Source organism: Salvelinus alpinus, chromosome 8 (assembly GCF_045679555.1).
Source record: "Salvelinus alpinus chromosome 8, SLU_Salpinus.1, whole genome shotgun sequence".
Lineage (NCBI taxonomy): Eukaryota > Metazoa > Chordata > Actinopteri > Salmoniformes > Salmonidae > Salvelinus > Salvelinus alpinus.
Window position 1 is genome coordinate 13,676,575 of NC_092093.1, and position 20,678 is coordinate 13,697,252.

Here is a 20,678-nt window from a genome sequence, read left to right on the forward strand (position 1 = left end):
CTGTAGTCACACCCATACAGTATGACATCACTACAGACACTCTGTAGTCACACCCATACATTATGTCATCAATACAGACACTCTGTAGTCACACCCATACATTATGCCATCACTACAGACACTCTGTAGTCACACCCATACAGTATGTCATCACTACAGACACTCTGTAGTCACACCCATACAGTATGCCATCATTACAGACACTCTGTAGTCACACCCATACAGTATGTCATCACTACAGACACTCTGTAGTCACACCCATACAGTATGCCATCATTACAGACACTCTGTAGTCACACCCATACAGTATGTCATCACTACAGACACTCTGTAGTCACACCCATACAGTATGCCATCACTACAGACACTCTGTAGTCACACCCATACAGTATGCCATCACTACAGACACTCTGTAGTCACACCCATACATTATGCCATCACTACAGACACTCTGTAGTCACACCCATACAGTATGCCATCACTACAGACACTCTGTAGTCACACCCATACAGTATGCCATCACTACAGACACTCTGTAGTCACACCCATACATTATGCCATCACTACAGACACTCTGTAGTCACACCCATACATTATGTCATCACTACAGACACTCTGTAGTCACACCCATACATTATGTCATCAATACAGACACTCTGTAGTCACACCCATACAGTATGTCATCACTACAGACACTCTGTAGTCACACCCATACAGTATGTCATCACTACAGACACTCTGTAGTCACACCCATACAGTATGCCATCATTACAGACACTCTGTAGTCACACCCATACATTATGTCATCAATACAGACACTCTGTAGTCACACCCATACAGTATGCCATCATTACAGATATACTCTATGGGTGTGACTACAGAGTGTCTGTATTGATGACATACTGTATGGGTGTGACTACAGAGTGTCTGTAGTGATGACATACTCTATGGGTGTGACTACAGAGTGTGTCATCACTACAGACACACTCTGTAGTCACACATAAACAACTCTTCTCTCTGCTAAGTGAAACTACTAGCCTATCGTATTAGCTTAGTAGGAACTTCTACTAACTCTAATCTACAGGGTTTAGGCTTGCCCCTCCCCTCACCAGAGGAGCTATGCTCTTCCCCCCATCACATGCTGCTAATGTGTTTGTGATAAGTATGAGTGTGTGTGTTCGTGTATGTATGCATGAGTGTGTGTGTGTTAGTGTGTGTAACCTTGAGTGTGTGTGATTCCCACAACGCTGGGCCTAGGAGTCTTCACACACACACGCAGTGCCCCGAGCCCAGCTGCACTAATGAAGCAGGCTGTAAGCAGCTACCTTCATTACATTCAATCCTCTGGACGGTGTCAGCAATTACATCGCAACTTCCCACTGTCAGAGCACAGACTCTCTATCCCTCACTCACACACACACACACACACACACACACACACACACACACACACACACACACACACACACACACACACACACACACACACACACACACACACACACACACACACACACACACACACACACACACACACACACGGTATTTGCACACACACACACAAACGGGAGGACACACTTGGCCTTCTTCTCCAGAGCCTCTCCTTGCGGAGACTACATGCAGGGAGGAGCTGCTGTTCATCAGTGGTGGGTGTTTAGCTCTTTGGCTCATCTAGAACAGCAACACAGCTCCTAAACACAACTAAACCTGGACCTATCACAACACACCACAGGAGAGGAGAGGAGGAGGGAGAGGCAGGGCACAGGAGAGGAGGGAGAGGCAGGGCACAGGAGAGGAGGGAGAAGCAGGGCACAGGAGAGGAGGGAGAGGCAGGGCACAGGAGAGGAGGAGGGCGAGGGGCACAGGAGAGGAGGAGGGCGAGGGGCACAGGAGAGGAGGAGGGCGAGGCACACAGGAGAGGAGGGCGAGGCAGGGCACAGGAGAGGAGGGAGAGGCAGGGCACAGGAGAGGAGGGAGAGGCAGGACACAGGAGAGGAGGGAGAGGCAGGGCACAGGAGAGGAGGAGGGCGAGGCGCACAGGAGAGGAGGAGGGAGAGGCAGGGCACAGGAGAGGAGGAGGGAGAGGCAGGGCACAGGAGAGGAGGAGGGCGAGGCAGGGCACAGGAGAGGAGGAGGGCGAGTCAGGGCACAGGAGAGGAGGAGGGAGAGGCAGGGCACAGGAGAGGAGGAGGGAGAGGCAGGGCACAGGAGAGGAGGAGGGAGAGGCAGGGCACAGGAGAGGAGGAGGGCGAGGCAGGGCACAGGAGAGGAGGAGGGCGAGTCAGGGCACAGGGGAGGAGGAGGGCGAGGCAGGGCACAGGAGAGGAGGAGGGCGAGTCAGGGCACAGGGGAGGAGGAGGGCGAGTCAGGGCACAGGAGAGGAGGAGGGCGAGGCAGGGCACAGGAGAGGAGGGAGAGGCAGGGCACAGGGGAGGAGGAGGGCGAGGCAGGGCACCCGAGAGGAGGAGGGCGAGTCAGGGCACAGGGGAGGAGGAGGGCGAGATGGGGAGAGAGAGAGTGAGAGAGAGAGATGGGGAGAGAGAGAGAGAGATGGGGAGAGAGAGAGAGAGATGGGGAGAGAGAGAGAGATGGGAGAGAGAGAGAGATGGGGAGAGAGAGAATGGGGAGAGAGATGGGAGAGAGAGAGAGCGATGGGGAGAGAGAGAGAGAGAGAGATGGGGAGAGAGAGCGAGAGAGAGAGAGATGGGCAGAGCGAGTGAGAGAGAGAGATGAGGAGAGAGAGAGATGGGGAGAGAGAGAGAGATGGGGAGAGAGAGAGAGAGATGGGGAGAGAGAGAGAGATGGGGAGAGAGAGATGGGGAGAGAGAGAGAGCGATGGGGAGAGAGAGAGAGAGAGAGATGGGGAGAGAGAGAGAGAGAGAGAGAGAGAGATGGGGAGAGAGAGAGAGATGGGGAGAGAGAGCGAGAGAGAGAGAGTGCCACGTCTTCCACAGAAGGTGGTTCCTCTCCCTGTGCGGGCGGTGCTCGGCGGTCGGTGTCGCCGGCCTACTAGCCATCACCGATCCATGTTTCCTTTTCCCCTTTGTTTTGTCTTTGGTTCATTCACACCTGGTTTTCATTTGCTTTCATCTCTGTGTGGTTATATTTACCCGTTTCCCCGCTTAGGTTTGTGCGGGATTATTTTCTTGTTGCTTGTGGAGGCTTTCCTCAGTGTATTTCGCGTGTGGTTATTATAGTAAGGTGCGTTGTGTACTTGCGCCTTACGGGAGTACTGTTAGTTCCCATTGCCTTGGGCGTTGTTTTGGGGTATTGTACTGTACCGTGTTTTTGGACTTGCCCTGATTAAAATATACGTTACACTGACATCTCTGCTCTCCTGCGTTTGACTCCTCACCTACCTTCAGTGCGTAACCGCAAGAGAGAAAGAGAGAGAAAGAGAGAGAGAGAGAGATTGGGGAGAGAGAGAGAGATGGGGAAAGAGAGAGAGAGATGGGGAGAGTGAGCGAGAGAGAGAGTGAGAGAGAGATGGGGAGAGAGAGAGAGATGGGGAGAGAGAGATGGGAGAGAGATGGGGAGAGAGAGAGAGATGGGGAGAGAGAGAGAGAGAGAGAGAGAGAGAGAGAGAGAGAGAGAGAGAGAGATGGGGAGAGAGAGATGGGGAGAGAGAGAGAGAGATGGGGAGAGAGAGAGAGATGGGGAGAGAGAGAGAGATGGGGAGAGAGAGAGAGAGATGGGGAGAGAGAGAGAGAGATGGGGAGAGAGAGAGAGATGGGGAGAGAGAGATGGGGAGAGAGAGAGAGCGATGGGGAGAGAGAGAGAGAGAGAGATGGGGAGAGAGAGAGAGAGATGGGGAGAGAGAGAGAGATGGGGAGAGAGAGAGAGATGGGGAGAGAAGGGTACAAAAAGATAAAGACAGGTAGGGAGAGAGAAAGGGACAGAGAGACAGATGTGAAAAGATGGAGAGAAAGAGGGGGTCAGAAGAAAAAAAAAGATGGGTCAGGTGAGAGGTGGAAAGAGAGAAGATAGGGAGAGAATGGAAGAAAGAGAATGAGAGAAGAGAATTCCTCGTATCATTCATAAGACATTTTCAACCAACCACCATTGATAGCAATTGATTAGAAAAATTGATGTCAATATAAATTATGTATGAACATGCAAATTACCAATATAATTACTGTCAATATTCTTAAATTATGCAGGCAATCACCGTGCTCATTCGATGGCGTCTGTTCTGTACATACACTTTGTAGGGGGAAAAAAGTATAATTCCTTTTTAGCTCAGTTGGTAGAGTATGGTGCTTGCAACACCAGGAGAGTGGGTTTGATTCCCGGGACCACCCATAGGTAATATTTATGCACGCTTGACTGGAAGTGGCTTTGGATAAAAGCGTCTGCTAAATGGCGTATATTATTTGACATAATGCAGCAGGACAGATATTTCTGAGGGAGAATAAAATAAATGGTGCTAGCTACACTACATAGTAGGACACCCCTTCAAATTAGCGGATTCTGCTTTATCAGCCACACCCGTTGCTGACAGGTGTATAAAAATTGAGCACATAGCCATGCAATCTCCATAAACAAACATCGGCAGTAGACTGGCCCATACTGAAGAGCTCAGTGATTTTCAACGTGGCACCGTCATAGGATGCCACCTTTCCAACAAGTCAGTTCGTCAAATATCTGCCATAATAGAGCTGCCAGGTTATTGTGAAGTGGAAATGTCTAGGAGCAACAACGGCTCAGCCGCGAAGTGGTAGGCCACACAAGCTCCCAGAATTGGACCACGATTGCTGAAGCGCGTAGCGCGGAAAAATTGTTTGTTCTCAGTTGCAACACTCCCTACTGAGTTCCTAACTGCCTCTGGAAGCAACGTCAGCACAAGAACAGTTTGTCGAGAGCTTCAGAAAATGGGTTTCCATGACCAAGCAGACACACACAAGCCTAAGATCACCATGCGCAATTCAAAGCATCAGTTGGAGTGGTGTAAAGTTTGTCGCCATTGGACTCTGGAGCAGTGGAAACGTCGGACTGCCAGTGGAATCATGCCTCACCATCTGGCAGTCCGACGGACAAACCTGGGTTTGGCGGATGCCAGGAGAACACTACCTGCCCCAATGCATAGTGGCAACTGTAACGTTTGGTGGAGGAGGAATAATGGTCTGGGGCTGTTTTTCATGGTTCGGGCCCCTTACTTCCAGTGAAGGGAAATCTTAACGCTACAGCATACAATGACAATCCAGATGATTCTGTTCTTCCAACTTTGTGGAAACATTTTGGGGAAGGCCCTTTCCTGTTTCAGCATGAAAATGCCCCCATGCACAAAGCAAGGTCCATACAGAAACGGTTTGTAGAGCTCGGTGTGGAAGAACTTGACTGGCCTGCACAGAGTCCTGACCTCAACCCCATCAAACACCTTTAGGATGAATTGGAACGCAGACTGCGAGCCAGGCCTAATCGCCCAACATCAGCGCCCGACCTCACTAATGCTCTTGTGGCTGAATGGAAGCAAGTGGAGTGGAGGCTGTTATAGCAGCAAAGGGGGGACCAACTCCATATTAATGCCCATGATATTGGAATGATATTTTTGACAAGCAGGTGTCCACATACTTTTGTAGTGTAGTGTATATATAACCACAAAGGGTTCAATGGCTCACTTTATTTATATATTACCAGTCAAAAGTTTGGACACACCTAATCATTCCATTTTTTTTTTTTTTTTTTGACTATTTTCAACATTGTAGAATAATAGTGAAGACATCAACACTATGAAATAACACATATGGAATCATGTATAACTAAATAAAAATAAATGTTATATTTTAGATTCTTCAAAGTATGTGATTTATTTAGAATTCAAGGCACACTTAACCTGCATGGCTACAAAAGCATTCTGCAGTGATACGCCATCCCATCTGGTTTGCGCTTAGTAAGACTATCATTTGTATTTCAACAGGACAATGACCCAAAACACCTCCAGGCTGTGTAAGGGCTATTTGACCAAGAAGGAAAGTGATGGAGTGCTGCATCAGATGACCTGGCCTCCACAACCACCCGATCTTAACCCAATTGAAATGATTTGGGATGAGTTGGAGTTGAGTTGGAGTTAAGGAAAAGCAGCCAACAAGTGCTCAGCATATGTGGGAACTCCTTCAAGACTGTGGGAAAAGCATTCCAGGCAAAGCTGGTTGAGAGAATGCCAAGAGTGTGCAAAGCTGTCATCAAGGCAAAGGGTGGCTACTTATAAATATATTTAGATTTGTTTAACACTTTTTGGTTACTATGTGATTCCATATGTGTTATTTATATAGTTTTGATGTCTTCACTATTATTCTACAATGTAGAAAATAGTAAAAATAAAGAAAAACCCTTGAATGAGTAGGTGTGTCCAAACTTTTGATGAGTAGTGTATGTATGATATATATACTGTAAGTTCTATATAGAAGTGCAGAGCATCCTTATTTTTAGATCCTTCTTTTTAGATTTCAGCCCGTTTTGAATCCGTCTGAGAAACACTGATCCATCAGTCGCATCACACCTCGCCTGAAGACAAGGGGGAGGGGTCTGGACCGGGTGACAAGCCGATGGACAGCCTGGCAGAGTGACAACGAGGAAACAGCAGCCGTTGCCAATGGTGACAGCCAGAAGTCACACTGTTGTACCGTGCTTGTACCTCTCACAGGAGTGCTATTCTTGATCAAGGTATTCTGGACTTGTGATTGTGATGTCATGTCTTGCCAGTGAGAGAGTTGCTATCAAAGTGTAAAGGAATGTCAGAATGTCAAAAACAAATTAGTTAGTTTGTTTGTTTAATGATTCCTTACACTTAGAATACAGTACATAGATCAACTTTGACCAGCTCTCTCTCTCTCTCTCTCTCTCTCTCAATTCAATTCAATTCAAGGGCCTTTATTGGCATGGGAAACACATGTTTACATTGCCAAAGCAAGTGAAATTGATAAACAAAAGTGAAATAAACAACAAAAAGTAAACAGTACACTCACACAAGTTCCAAAATAATAAAACATTTCAAATGTCATATTTTGTCTATATAGTGTTGTAACGATGTGCAAATAGTTAAAGTACAAAAGGGAAAATAAATAAATATTAGGTTGTATTTACAATGGTGTTTGTTCTTCACTGGTTGCCCTTTTCTTCTGGCAACAGGTCACAAATCTTGCTGCTGTGATGGCACACTGTGGTATTTCACCCAGTAGATATGGGAGTTTATTAAAATTTGATTTGTTTTCGAATTCTTTGTGAGCCTGTGTAATCTGAAGGAAATATGTGTCTCTAATATGGTCATACATTTGGTAGGAGATTAGGAAGTGCAGCTCAGTGTGCACAAAGCCTGTCTTCTCTTGAGAGCCAGGTCTGCCTACGGCAGCATTTCTCAATAGCAAGGCTATACAGTCTGTACATAGTCAAAGCTTTCCTTAATTTTGTGTCAGTCACAGTGGTCAGGTGTTCTGCCATTGCGTACTCTCTGTTTAGGTCCAAATAGCATTCTAGTTTGCTCAGTTTTTTTGGTAAATGTTCTCTCGCAAGCAAAAACAAATGTCGGAATATGGAAAAACAAACTGATATTGACACAAATGATTGGGTGACTTTTGTTCCCAGTCAGAATCCCATAAGCTGAAGTGGAAGGCATGAATCAGGCAGCTGGATGAAATATTTAATAGCTTCAGCACCACAGAGAAGATCTGAGCAATAAGACTCCACTGTCTTCCTCACATGATCATCTCCTAATTCCTGTCAGTGGTGTGTGTGTGTGTGTGTGTCAGTTTTGGTGTGTGTGTTATATGTGTGTGTGTGTGTGACGGTTTCGGTGTGTGTTTGAAAGAGAAAAATGTGTGTGTGTGTGTGTGAGAGAGAGAAACAAGTGTGTGTGTGTTGCATATGGTGGGATATATAATTGTACTTGTGTACTTGTGTAATGTTGAAAATGTTTGACACTCACTGTACAATACTACAGTCAATCAATCAACAGCACTACACAGTGACTTTGTGTTGAAGTATAATCCCTAACAAGCTCCCAGAACTTTCTGTAACACACTGGATGAATCCCAATCAACAGCACTACACAGTGACTTTGTGTTGAAGTATAATCCCTAACAAGCTCCCAGAACTTTCTGTAACACACTGGATGAATCACAAACAACTGCTTCAATATGATATAAATATAATGTCTTATCTATGCAATTTCTGTACAATTTCATGTAAGTATCAAGTCTCCAAGGTAACAGAGACACGTAGGGCACATACTGGAGTGCGAAAACAAAGTCAACAACAATGAGTTTATCTATAAGGAAACATACTGTAACGTTCGTCGTATGGAGGAAGAGAGGAGGACCAAGGCGCAGCGTGAAAAGTATCCATTTTAATAGAATATGTTAAACAAACAAACAAAATAACGATAAACGAGAGTAACACGAAACGAAACAGTTCTGTCTGGTGCAGACACACAAAGACTGAAAATAACCACCCACAAACCCCAACAGAAAACAGGCTACCTAAATATGGTTCCCAATCAGAGACAATGACTAACACCTGCCTCTGATTGAGAGCCATATCAGGCCAAACACAGAAACGGGAAAACTAGACACACAACATAGAATGCCCACTCAGCTCACGTCCTGACCAACACTAAAACAAAGAAAACACAAAAGAACTCTGGTCAGAACATGACACATACGTAAACGTTGTATGTACTGAAAAAAAAATCCATGTTAGATTTTCAGTCAGCAGAGACAGGATGACACGATATTGACGGAGCTAAACATCGAAGGAAGATCCCACGACAACGGCACAGAAATAGCCAAGAGTATGATGGATAGATGCTAGCCAAAGAATGTTCATTAGACTTGAAACATGAAAGGGCTCTATATTTTCATTAGACGTGGAAGGATACAACACGTGAGGAGGTGCGCTGAGGCTCATAAATTGATGCCTACCTCCTGGCCCTGATTAACACCAGCAACCGGGACACAGGAGAAGAGAGGGATGAGGATGGAGGGCAGTACAGACAGACCATATAATGACTCATCACTTGAAAAATACACTTCTTTTTTTCTACCATGACTTCATCCTTTGATATACTGTAGATTATCTTACGAGAGAGCACCTGGCCTGACCCACTCTAGATGATCATTCTAGACCAGACTTGTACCATTTTTCCCCCAGTTTTTTCTTCAAACTATCTTGGCAACACAAACCGTACTGTTCTGGCTCAGATAGTGTCTTTCTACATTGTTCATTCCAGCACGGTTCCAGTCATAAATATCATCTTCTGTGCTCCTCAGTAACTCAGAACCTTACACCAAGGCCAGACCTGAGCTGCCTTCATGCTAATGCTAAGTTCTAGGCTTGGGCGGTATACAGATTTTCACATTGTCATACCATCCTTCTCTCATCCTGGGATTTACAGTAGTACCGGCATAACTCACAAGGGGACACTAGAAACGCAAGAAAAGCCCATTGGACCCGCTATTACTAGGATGCTAATAAAATTTGCACAAACTAATAGCAAAATCACATAGACGCTGTTAGCTAAATGCCAATGACAGGCCAATTCAGCTCATAAAGTTATACAAGCATAGCTAGTAACTACCGAATGTAATTTTCGGTGAGTGAGGACATTTACAAGTCAAAGTGTACGAGAGAAACTGTGCAGATGAACAAAGTTGTGATGTATGCTTTTCTGAAGGAAGAGCAGCATGTGTACACGGCACAGGAGGTGTGTAGCACCTTAATTGGGGAGTATGGGCTCGTGGTAATGGCTGGAGCGGGACAGGCTCGTGTTAATGGCTGGAGCGAGACAGGCTCGTGGTAATGGCTGGAGCGGGACAGGCTCGTGGTAATGGCTGGAGCGGGACAGGCTCGTGGTAATGGCTGGAGCGGGACAGGCTCGTGGTAATGGCTGGAGCGGGACAGGCTCGTGGTAATGGCTGGAGCGGGACAGGCTCGTGGTAATGGCTGGAATGGTATCAAATACATCAAACACATGGTTCCTCTCAGCAACCTCCACTGATACATGGAGAACAACGGAAGGAGAAAGAAAAAACGCTAGTAGGAAGCACCGGGACAAAATGGCAGCTGTACAGATAACTCATCCAGAGCTCTTTGACTTCTGGCAGAAAGACATTATAAGATATCTGAGCTCTGAGAGCTCTTTGACTTCTGGCAGAAAGCCATTATAAGATATCTGAGCTCTGAGAGCTCTTTGACTTCTGGCAGAAAGCCATTATAAGATATCTGAGCTCTGAGAGCTCTTTGACTTCTGGCAGAAAGACATTATAAGATATCTGAGGGTAAACATTTAGAAGTGAATTGAACACAAGTGTAACGTCATCACTTCCTGTGCTCCACACAACAGAGACTGATAGATACAGAACTCTATGGACTCAGCAGCTCAGCTTTCCCCCGTGGTGCTCTTTACAAACGTGACTGGCTCAACTGTTCTGGGAACAGTAAGCTTCATAATGTAAAATAATATGACAGGTGAAATGAAGAACAATCTGCTTTATCTCCTAACTACAACTATTCAAATTCATTTTTTTTTTTTTAAGTAAAAATAAATAGTTTTGACGGTATTGAAAAACCGTCCCGCTGCTTCTTCCATATACCCCGGTATATACGGTATAGCACCCAAGCCTACTGAGTTCCATCTCCAGTAGCAACACAGTAAGCATCCAATGCTAACATGAGCTTTCTCACATACAGAAGCCCAGACGTTACCCCAGGCATAGCCTCCCTAATCATCACATTTACTTCACATTAATGGCACATGATGAGTGTGCATTATTATTTGAGACACATTCCAAATAAAATTTCCTCTCCTACCTATCCCAACTCTGGGAGTGGATTTCCAGCCCTTGATGGAGCACACTTCTCTGGAGGGTTTACAAGAACCTGTGAGAGTGCACTTCTCTGGAGGGTTTACAAGAACCTGTGAGAGTGCACTTCTCTGGAGGGTTTACAAGAACCTGTGAGAGTGCACTTCTCTGGAGGGTTTACAAGAACCTGTGAGACTGTATGAGAGTGTGTTCATCATACCAAATTACATCAGCCTCTCTTCCCAAACTCACCAGCCAATTAAGATCTATTTACAATGAGTATGGTTGATTTCTATGAGCTATAGAGATAGAGAGAGATGAGATGGCTTTTTATCCTCTCCCCGGTAACTATTCCCCAGGTCCTTGCTGTAAATGAGAATGTGTTCTCAGTCAACTGACCTGGTAAAATAAGGGTTCAATTAAATAAATACAAATAAATTGTTTCCCTGAAATAGAGTTTTACATCTACACTGCTCCTTTACCACAAGTAAAGGAAGATAGAGAGAGAATGAGAGACAAAAATACAGACAGAGAGACAGAGGAGAGAGAGAACGAGAGAGACAGACAAACAGAGAGAAAGAGGAGAGAGAGAATGAGAGAGAGACAGAGAGAGGAGAGAGAGAATGAGAGAGACAGACAGAGATACAGAGGAGAGAGAGAACGAGAGAGAGACAGAGAGAGGAGAGAGGGAACGAGACAGACACAGAGAGAGAGAGACTCAGAGAGAGGAGAGAGAGAGAAAGAAATGACCATATTAGAGAGACATATTTCCCTCAGATTACACAGATCCACAAAGAATTTGAAAACAAATCCAATTTTGATAAACTCCCATATCTACTGGGTGAAATTCCACAGTGTGCCATCACAGCAGCAAGATTTGTGACCTGTTGCCACAAGAAAAGGGCAACCAGTGAAGAACAAACACCATTGTAAATACAACCCATATTTATGCTTATTTATTTTAACTTGTGTGCTTTAACCATTTGTACATTGTTACAACACTGTATATATATAATATGACATTTGTAATGTCTTTCTTGTTTTGAAACTTCTGTATGTGTAATGTTCACTGTTAATTTGTATTGTTTATTTCACTTTTGTATATTGTCTACCTCACTTGCTTTGGCAATGTTAACACATGTTTCCCATGCCAATAAAGCCCCTTGAATTGAATTGAATTGAATTGAAAGAGACTCAGAGAGAGGAGAGAGAGAGAAAGAGACTCAGAGAGAGGAGAGAGAGAGAAAGAGACTCAGAGAGAGGAGAGAGAGAGAAAGAGACTCAGAGAGAGAGGAGAGAGAGAAAGAGGAAAGAGAAAGAGAGAGACTCAGAGAGAGGAGAGAGAGAGAAAGAGAGACTCAGAGAGAGAGGAGAGAGAGAGGAAAGAGAAAGATAGAGCGCATGGTGATAATGACACCTGCCTTCACCACCTACACTGCTCAGCACTGAAATAATTATTTTGCAGAGAAAGACTTAATTCTCATTCTGTGGCCTTGTCCCTCATCCCATATTGTCTATTCCAGTCATGTGGTCCCTCCCTCTGCCTTCCCGCTGTCCACATTGACCATGTGGTTGTGCAGCTTGGTGTGTGTATATATGTTTGTGTGTGAGAGAGAGAGACAGTGTGTGTGTGTGTGTGTGAGTATATAGTCTCTGAATACATGTGTGTGTAGTTCTGTGTGTGTGCGTTTCAGAGAGAGAGAGAGAGACAGACAGTGGGGTCAGTCGTGTTTTGTGCTAACTCCTGCGATATAAGCCCCACCTGGGAGAGTTGAAAAATAAATTTCTACCACAGAGCTAAAGAATCTCATAGACATCCATTCTAGAAATGTCTAACATATTGTAATGTTAGCATCATGCTAGCTAGCATAAGCTGGAAATTCACATAGACAAACATTGAATGAATACATGTCCTAACTAGCTAGCATTAGTAATAGCTTAGAGTCTACTATCCTTATATATAGCCTCAGGACAAGACACTGAGGGAGTTCTATTATGCTGGCCCGGGTTGAACCGGGAAATGGCCTGTCATGTTATTTGGGCCAAAGCGTTGAGGGAGGAGCGCCCTTCTCAAATCAAACAGTAATCTGTGCTGCTCGGTCATGTTGTCAAGGCAGAATTGGGCATCGTCCAGGAACATACATCTCTTTTCCCCAAAATGGTTTCAAACAACTTTTCATTGGGAAGGCAGATAAAGCATTTTAATCAAAAGCAAATCACTTCTGCATATGAAAACACTGATCACTCCACGTGCTTAACTACGTCCCTTTTGTTTAAGCCCACTTTGCCGTTCTACCAGTCATGTGATCCCTCCCCCTGCCTTACCGCTCACGCCCGGGATGCATCGCAGTTCCAAAACTAATGCAATCACTTTTTACTCGGTTCTAATTCCTCCCACCAGTGTAACTCGGGCCAGATAAACTAACCCCCTCAAGGTGAGACCTACTGTATTTCACCAAGGCCAGCCCAGCCAATAACCACAGAGAGAGAGAGAGCATGGGTGTGTAGCCAATCACCACAGAGAGAGCATGGGTGTATAGCCAATCACCAGAGACAGAGCATACGCCCAGCCCCATGTGTTGCCATTCACAGCAGACTTGGAGAGCAGATTGCTCCATAACTTGGCAGCTAACCAAGCCCATTCAGAGACAGATGACAGGGTCTCCTAATTCTGGGCAGGACAGTCTGGCACGCAAGCCGTCCAGGCCGATTGCAGACTGACTGGCTGCTTCTCTGGTTTCCTGTTCCCAGCATGCCTCAGTGCTACTAGGTCTGGGGCTGTAGTAAGGTGAGTTTGGGACAACCTCCAGAGATTCAATTATGTGGCAAATGAGATTAAATAGTTATTGCATTGGCCCTCCGCACACAAATGTGTGTACACACACAGAAGCACACGTATGGGCGCAGGCACACACATGCATGTACGCTAACATACAAATATGCAGACACACACATGCACTACACACACACAGTCAGCAATTCTTAAAAATATTAAACCCTGTATTCCTTCACAATAACCAATCTAACTGCTAGAGCCCTCCTTTATATCCCCCCTAGGGAAGGTAGTGGTGAGGAATGCCCTTTAAGATGGGACATCCCACAGAGCCTGCCTGCTTGCCTGCCTGCCTTACCCCTACCAGTCCCCATTCCAGTCCCTCATCCTTCAACTAGTCGGCTCGGGGATTCAAACCAGCAACCTTCTGATTACTAACCCAACACTCTTAACCGCCAGCTTACCTGCAGCACCTCCCCCTAACAGTCCCCCTTCTCTCCCCCCCAGACCCCCTTCTCTCTCCTTCCCCACCTCCCTCTACCAGTCCCCCACCTCCCCCCACCAGTCCCCCTTCTCTCCCCCCCAGACCCCCTTCTCTCCCCCCCAGACCCCCTTCTCTCTCTCCTTCCCCCTCCCCACCTCGCTCTACCAGTTCCCTTTCTCCCCCCCACCTCCCCCCACCAGTCCCCCATCTCTCTCTCCTTCTCCTACCAATCCCCCTTCTCTCCCTCCTCCCACCAGTCCCCCTTCTCTCCCCAACACCAGTCCCCCTTCTCTCTCCTTCCCCCTCCCAGTCCCCCTTCTCTCCCTCCACCAGTCCCTCTTCTCTCTCTCTCTCTCTCCTTCCCCCTCCCCACCTATCCCCATCCCAGTCCCTCTTCTCTCTCTCCTTCCCCCTCCCCACCTCTCCCCATCCCAGTCCCTCTTCTCTCTCTCCTTCCCCCTCCCCACCTCTCCCCATCCCAGTCCCTCTTCTCTCTCTCCTTCCCCCTCCCCACCTCTCCCCATCCCAGTCCCTCTTCTCTCTCTCCTTCCCCCTCCCCACCTCTCCCCATCCCAGTCCATCCTCTCTCTCTCCTTCCCCCTCCCCACCTCTCCCCATCCCAGTCCATCTTCTCTCTCTCCATCCCCCTCCCCACCTATCCCCATCCCAGTCCCTCTTCTCTCTCTCCTTCCCCCTCCCCACCTCTCCCCATCCCAGTCCATCTTCTCTCTCTCCATCCCCCTCCCCACCTATCCCCATTCCAGTCCATCTTCTCTCTCTCCTGCCCCCTCCCCACCTCTCCCAACCACAAAGGGACAGTAACCCATGAAAAAAATGACAAAACCAAGTGTTATATTTAACCGCTTGCGAGCTACGGTAAATACAGCTGTATTGGGGCGTCTGGTGTATTTGTCTTTCTGATATAGCTAAATGTAAGTTTGGAGCACTGCCCACACATCTCTCTCTATCCCTCTCTCTCTCTGAGCTTCTCTCAGTTGTTACAGCTGAGGGAAGAAAGGAGCGGAAAAAAAAGAGAGAAAGGGAGGGAAAAAAACATGTGTTGTCTGCTGCCGCAGAGAGGAGACTTCCAACCCAGGGCTCTCTCTCATTGGTAGGTTGCTACTGAGTCCATGTTTGTCTATTCAGCAGCATGGGTGTTTGTGTTGTATGTGTGTGTGTGTGTGTGTGTGTGTGTGTGTGTGTGTGTGTGTGTGTGTGTGTGTGTGTGTGTGTGTGTGTGTGTGTGTGTGTGTGTGTGTGTGTGTGTGTGTGTGTGTGTGTGTGTGTGTGTGTTGGGAGGGGGGGGTCTGTCCATATGTATGTGTGTGTGTTGGGAGGGGGGGGGTCTGTCAATATGTATGTGTGTGTGTTGGGAGGGGGGGGGGGTCTTTCAATCTGTGTGTGTGTGTGTGTGTGTGTGTGTGTGTGTGTGTGTGTGTGTGTGTGTGTGTGTGTGTGTGTGTGTGTGTGTGTGTGTGTGTGTGTGTGTGTGTGTGTGTGACACTATCAGTAGTCAAGCATCAACGGGCTGTAATGCTACATACACCATGAATCAACCTATAGTGCTTCGCTACAGTCATGTAGGATATGGTAGCACAAGGTTTCTACAGATGAAAAGCCACTGCATGGGTTTTGCACTGAGCTGTTCTATTGTGTTAATGGGAGGTATGGATACAGCAGCTATATTTGGGACCAGGGGGATTTGCTAAGCTTGTGTGTTTCAGCCAGAGCTCAGTATTATTAGTGCACAAAGACAGAGAGCACACACACACACACACACACACACACACACACACACACACACACACACACACACACACACACACACACACACACACACACACACACACGTACACACACACAGCTGTGGGAGTCTAACGTGACAGAGTCCGGCTCTGCCTGCTACATCAGAACACAGGGGTCCAGAGAACACCCACTCTCTGCATGGTGTATCCATCTCTCCTCAGCAGCACCACACCACAATGAGGCCACGCAGGCTGTTGGGGAGGAGAGCAGCTGGATGGTGTGTGTGTGTGTGTGTGTTGGGAGGGAGGGAATGCAGAAGGAGTCATTAGAAAGGTGGAGAGGCACACACACACACAGGCCAGGAGGACGGTTAGCTAGGAGAGCGCGCTGGAGAATGGTGTTGTCCACACCCTCAGGCCACCCCAGATAGAGACAATTAAAACCTCTGTCTCACACACACACACACACACACACACACACACACACACACACACACACCTATTTTCCATGACTATTTCCACAAACAAATCCTTGTATCCATTTCCCCACATACTTATAGTACACATATTAGTGCACCAATTAATGTCTATCCAAAGGCAAACCCCTGGCAACCTAGAGGAGACCTTAAAGAAATATTGGCTAAGTCATAATTAGCATTGGAGTGGGCAGTTCATAGACATTGACACTGATGCATACATACATCTATCTATACATTACAATACCATGTCAGCTATATTGACTGTATACATGGTGTAGCCATATTGTCTGTTCTAGTCATTCTAATTCTATGCTGTTTACATTGTTGATAAGTTGATAAATCAAAATGGTTTGATATCCCTCCCCTCCCCTCGCTGGCCTTAGCCATGCCCCTGCTGTTATTTGCATTGGAGCTATAGAGTGTGCCAATCTACATTATTAAGCCTACTTCTACATTGCATCTACATGCTTTATTTTGCTAAGTCTATATCCATGATATCCATGATAATGATGTCACCACATCACCTGTTGGGCCAGTGAGTGATGGAAGAGGAGAAGGATGAGGAGAAGGATGAGGAGGGTGAAGGTCTCATCTCCCCCCCCCCCCCCCCCCATGGCTGTGGAGGAGGGATGGATGGAGGAGGGGCTGTGTGGTCAGTGTGGTGTTGTTATGGTAGAGGTTGGTAAGGATAGCAAGAAGATGTGGGGGTTTATTTGTAGGCCTACATACACTGATCATTTGTTGTTGTTGGTTTTAGTTATATCTGTGTTTGGTGTTAAACGTGCCTAACGTTTGCCATTTGTATTTAGTAGGGATCCCCAGCAGCTACTCTTCCGGGGGGGGGGGGTCAATGAGTAAAGATATTTTGGGACTAGGTTTAGAACTACCTGTGTTTTTCCCTATGCATGGCTTAGTCACGGTTTATTAACAGCCGCTAAAAGGAACAGAAACAGCGGAAAACCACAACTTAGACTTGTGGGTGGGTTGCATTTCTGCGCCCCCAACATCAGCACATCCACATAGCACGGTTTGCATTATGCCTTATGAATGCTTATCAACGCGGTGAAACTCCCTTTCTGACAGTGCATTTAGCGCAGCGAGAGAGAGAGAGAGAGAAATGGAACGCAGGGCTAGTACCGCACTGACTTGTGACTGACGCTGTTTCAGCACCGCGGACAGTACTGAAAGTAGTCGAGCCCTCTCTAGCTCTCCCTCCCCGTCTCTCTCTCTAGCTCTCCCTCCCCGTCTCTCTCTCTAGCTCTCCCTCCCCGTCTCTCTCTCTAGCTCTCCCTCCCCGTCTCTCTCTCTAGCTCTCCCTCCCCGTCTCTCTCTCTAGCTCTCCCTCCCCGTCTCTCTCTCTAGCTCTCCCTCCCCGTCTCTCTCTCTAGCTCTCCCTCCCCGTCTCTCTCTCTAGCTCTCCCTCCCCGTCTCTCTCTCTCTAGCTCTCCCTCCCCGTCTCTCTCTCTCTAGCTCTCCCTCCCCGTCTCTCTCTCTACTGCGTGAGAAGAGGCGGGAGGGGGCAGCGGGGTTTCCCTAGCAGATTCCAGGATCTACAGTGATTCCACCTCCATTGCTACACATTACCACCTTCCAACCGGATTTTCCATAACGGAGAATGTCATAGGCGATCACGAATAGCCTACACCGCGATCGTGAAAAATGTTATCATCCAGCCCCTTCCATCAACCGCATCCGTATAGCACAGGCAAGCCTGTATTTGCCCGTATTAACATCACTGGTTAGATTTCATTTGCTTTCTTCTCATGAAACCTCACGACTGTATTCGCCTTCACTCACTCTGAATAACAAGCATGACAAAGCAAACATACATAAAACACATAGAAGAGAAATATCAATTTTACATTTCTTGTGTAGCCTATAACGTTAGTTTCAAGCCTATATAGCTCTTTTTTATGGTCGGTAAGCCGACGTCAGCGTCAAAGGATGTCTGCATTTAAAGGAATGTCATGCACCGTAGAATCGACTTGTATTCTGCCCACGAAACCAGCAGAGCCTGTCACGTTAAACAACTGCTGCAATTGGCGCTGTCATTCACAAATCAGTCAGATATCATTCATTGCGCCTGCATTGCCATGTATTTCGCAGTTAACACGGGCATTTTGTACGATTAAATAGGCCTACATACACTGATCATCAGCAACTGTCATGGGATACATTTTAAGAAACCCTGTTGTCAGCCGTATGTCAATAACGAAATCCATACCGCGCGAGCTCGGCACACAATCAGCTGTAATTTTCAGGTTTTACAAGCAGATATGGGCTATGAATAATTCAAAATACAAAACTGAGCCCTTCACCGGCAAAAACCGCCTAGCAAATACCATGACAACGAATGAAACCCCGAACAGGTTTGTATAAATGTAGCCAACATTGTCATCTTCCGTCGCATTGGAGGATGTGTTAAACCAATTGGTCCGGAAAGGAAAATAAGAGGGTTTCTAAACAACATCGCCCCGCAAGGTGCTGACCAGCCACAGAGAGCTGCAACACCGCGGAGAGCTGCAACTCCAGCGACAGATGGAGAGAGAGAGCCACAACGCAAAAGCAACTGACATGTAGCCTAGCCTACGTGACGCCCGGGAGAGGCACCCTAACAGACAAACAATGGATATTAATTCACACACATAGCCGCGGAGAAATATGAATCACTCAATGCAATTCTGCATTTACCTGTCAAGACTCCGACCCGGATTTGGTGGTCGTGGTTTGTTAAAATCATCCCGTCTGACGCCATGTTCAGCAGCGCTGTCGCCCGCACTGAGAACTCACGGCAGGGCCAAGAGTCGATCGCATCGAACTTCGAGGGAGGGGAGGAGGGATGAGAGGGGAGAAGGAGGAGGCAGGGAGAAAATGAAGAAGAGCAGAGCTAGGCGAGAGAAGTGGAGAGCCGAGCGACCAGGACAGCTACAGATAGCTTGCTGTGCGCTGAAGAATGCGGGGGCCGTTAAAACCGCACACATCACTCAGTTGGCCGCTTGCCACGGTAGTAGTGTGTATTCCAAATGATTTCTTATGGAGACCACTATTGATTTCTCTCTGAAGACTTTCAGAGAAACAGACAGGCATTGCGTCTGTAATGCCACTCCATTTTCCGACATCATATGTTTGATGTCACATAGATCAAAGTCTAGGGTCAATTTTCTCATTAGAAATACATTATTGTCCCACTTCACCTGGTAATTGTTGTGAAATCGACAATAAGACTTTGTAGAGGCTTATAGATAGCACACTTTGATTTCACCATTTTGTGACAATAGCCACATACTATACCTACTATATGCCCTTGGAAAATGTATTTTGGGAGATTCCAAACTTTTGGTGAAAATCTAGTCATCCTATGCCGTGTATGTGCTATACTGTATATATTCTAGAATCGATTAAGAGAGATTATGAACAACTAAAACAACATATTTCAATGTACTTTAGAATATATAACGTCTGGGGATCCAGAGTGGCACAGTGGACTAAGGCACTGCAGCTCAATGCAAGAGGCATCACTACAGTCCCTGGTTCAAATCCAAGCTGTATCACAACCGGCTGTGATTGGGAGTCCCATAGAGCAGTGCACAATTGGCCCAGTGTTCTCCAGGTTTGACTGGGGTAGGCTGTCATTGTAAGAATTGGTTCTTAACTGACTTGCCTAGTTAAATTTAGGTTAAATAATCAAGGAAGAACATTTTAATTTATGAAATGTTTATTGCTGAAAAGGTCCCTGTTCCGCTATTCAAACACCATCTAGGGGAAGTGGGACACTATTGTAGATCTGAATTTCATAGTATGATGATTTTCATTGGGTCATCCCATCTACGAAACCACACACGCTACAATGATGTCACACTAAACAAAACCATTTACATTACATACAGCAGGAATTAACTTTTGGATATCAGAACAGAGGTAACTCACCAGCATTACGACCAGGAATACAACTTTCCTGAATTGTATCCTTTGTTCGTACCCCCCAGGGCAATTTAACTTATTCTAGAGGCTGCTCCAAAACACAGCCGGTGCAGAAAAGGTATTCGGAGTGGACTTCTAGTCCGACTCAGGAGGCGTGCACACCATCCACCGCTTCCGAGTATATTACTCGCTAATGTGCAGTCTCTGGCTAATAAAGTAGACGACCTGAGGGCGAGGATCTCCTTCCAGTGAGACATCAGGGATTGTAACATACTCTGTTTCATGGAAACATGGCTCTCTTGGGATATACTGTCCCCGTCCATACAGCCAGCTGAGTTATCAGTACATTGCGCAGACAGGAATTAAGAACTCTCCGGGAAGAAGAAAGGCAGGTATGTTTCATGATTAACTACCTCCACTTCGCTGATCCTCAACACAGGGGCCCCACAAGGGTACATGCTCAGCCCCCTCCTGTACTCT

General features: G+C 46.6%; 1 protein-coding gene across 15 annotated transcripts in view; it reads right to left on the reverse strand.

Annotated features, from left to right (window-relative positions):
• LOC139582565 (gephyrin) overlaps nucleotides 1-19,102 on the reverse strand; it is a 154,757-nt gene extending 135,655 nt beyond the window's left edge. For 11 of the 15 annotated variants that reach the window (XM_071412682.1, XM_071412681.1, XM_071412673.1 and 8 more), the window contains exon 1: nucleotides 18,969-19,100. In XM_071412682.1, coding sequence (XP_071268783.1) covers nucleotides 18,969-19,032 — 64 coding nt within the window. In that variant the 5' untranslated portion in view covers nucleotides 19,033-19,100. Of the gene's footprint in view, nucleotides 1-18,968 lie in introns of all 15 variants that reach the window. The other 4 variants (XM_071412674.1, XM_071412675.1, XM_071412670.1 and 1 more) reach the window with 2 other exon arrangements.
• Between the last annotated feature and the right edge of the window lie 1,576 nt (nucleotides 19,103-20,678).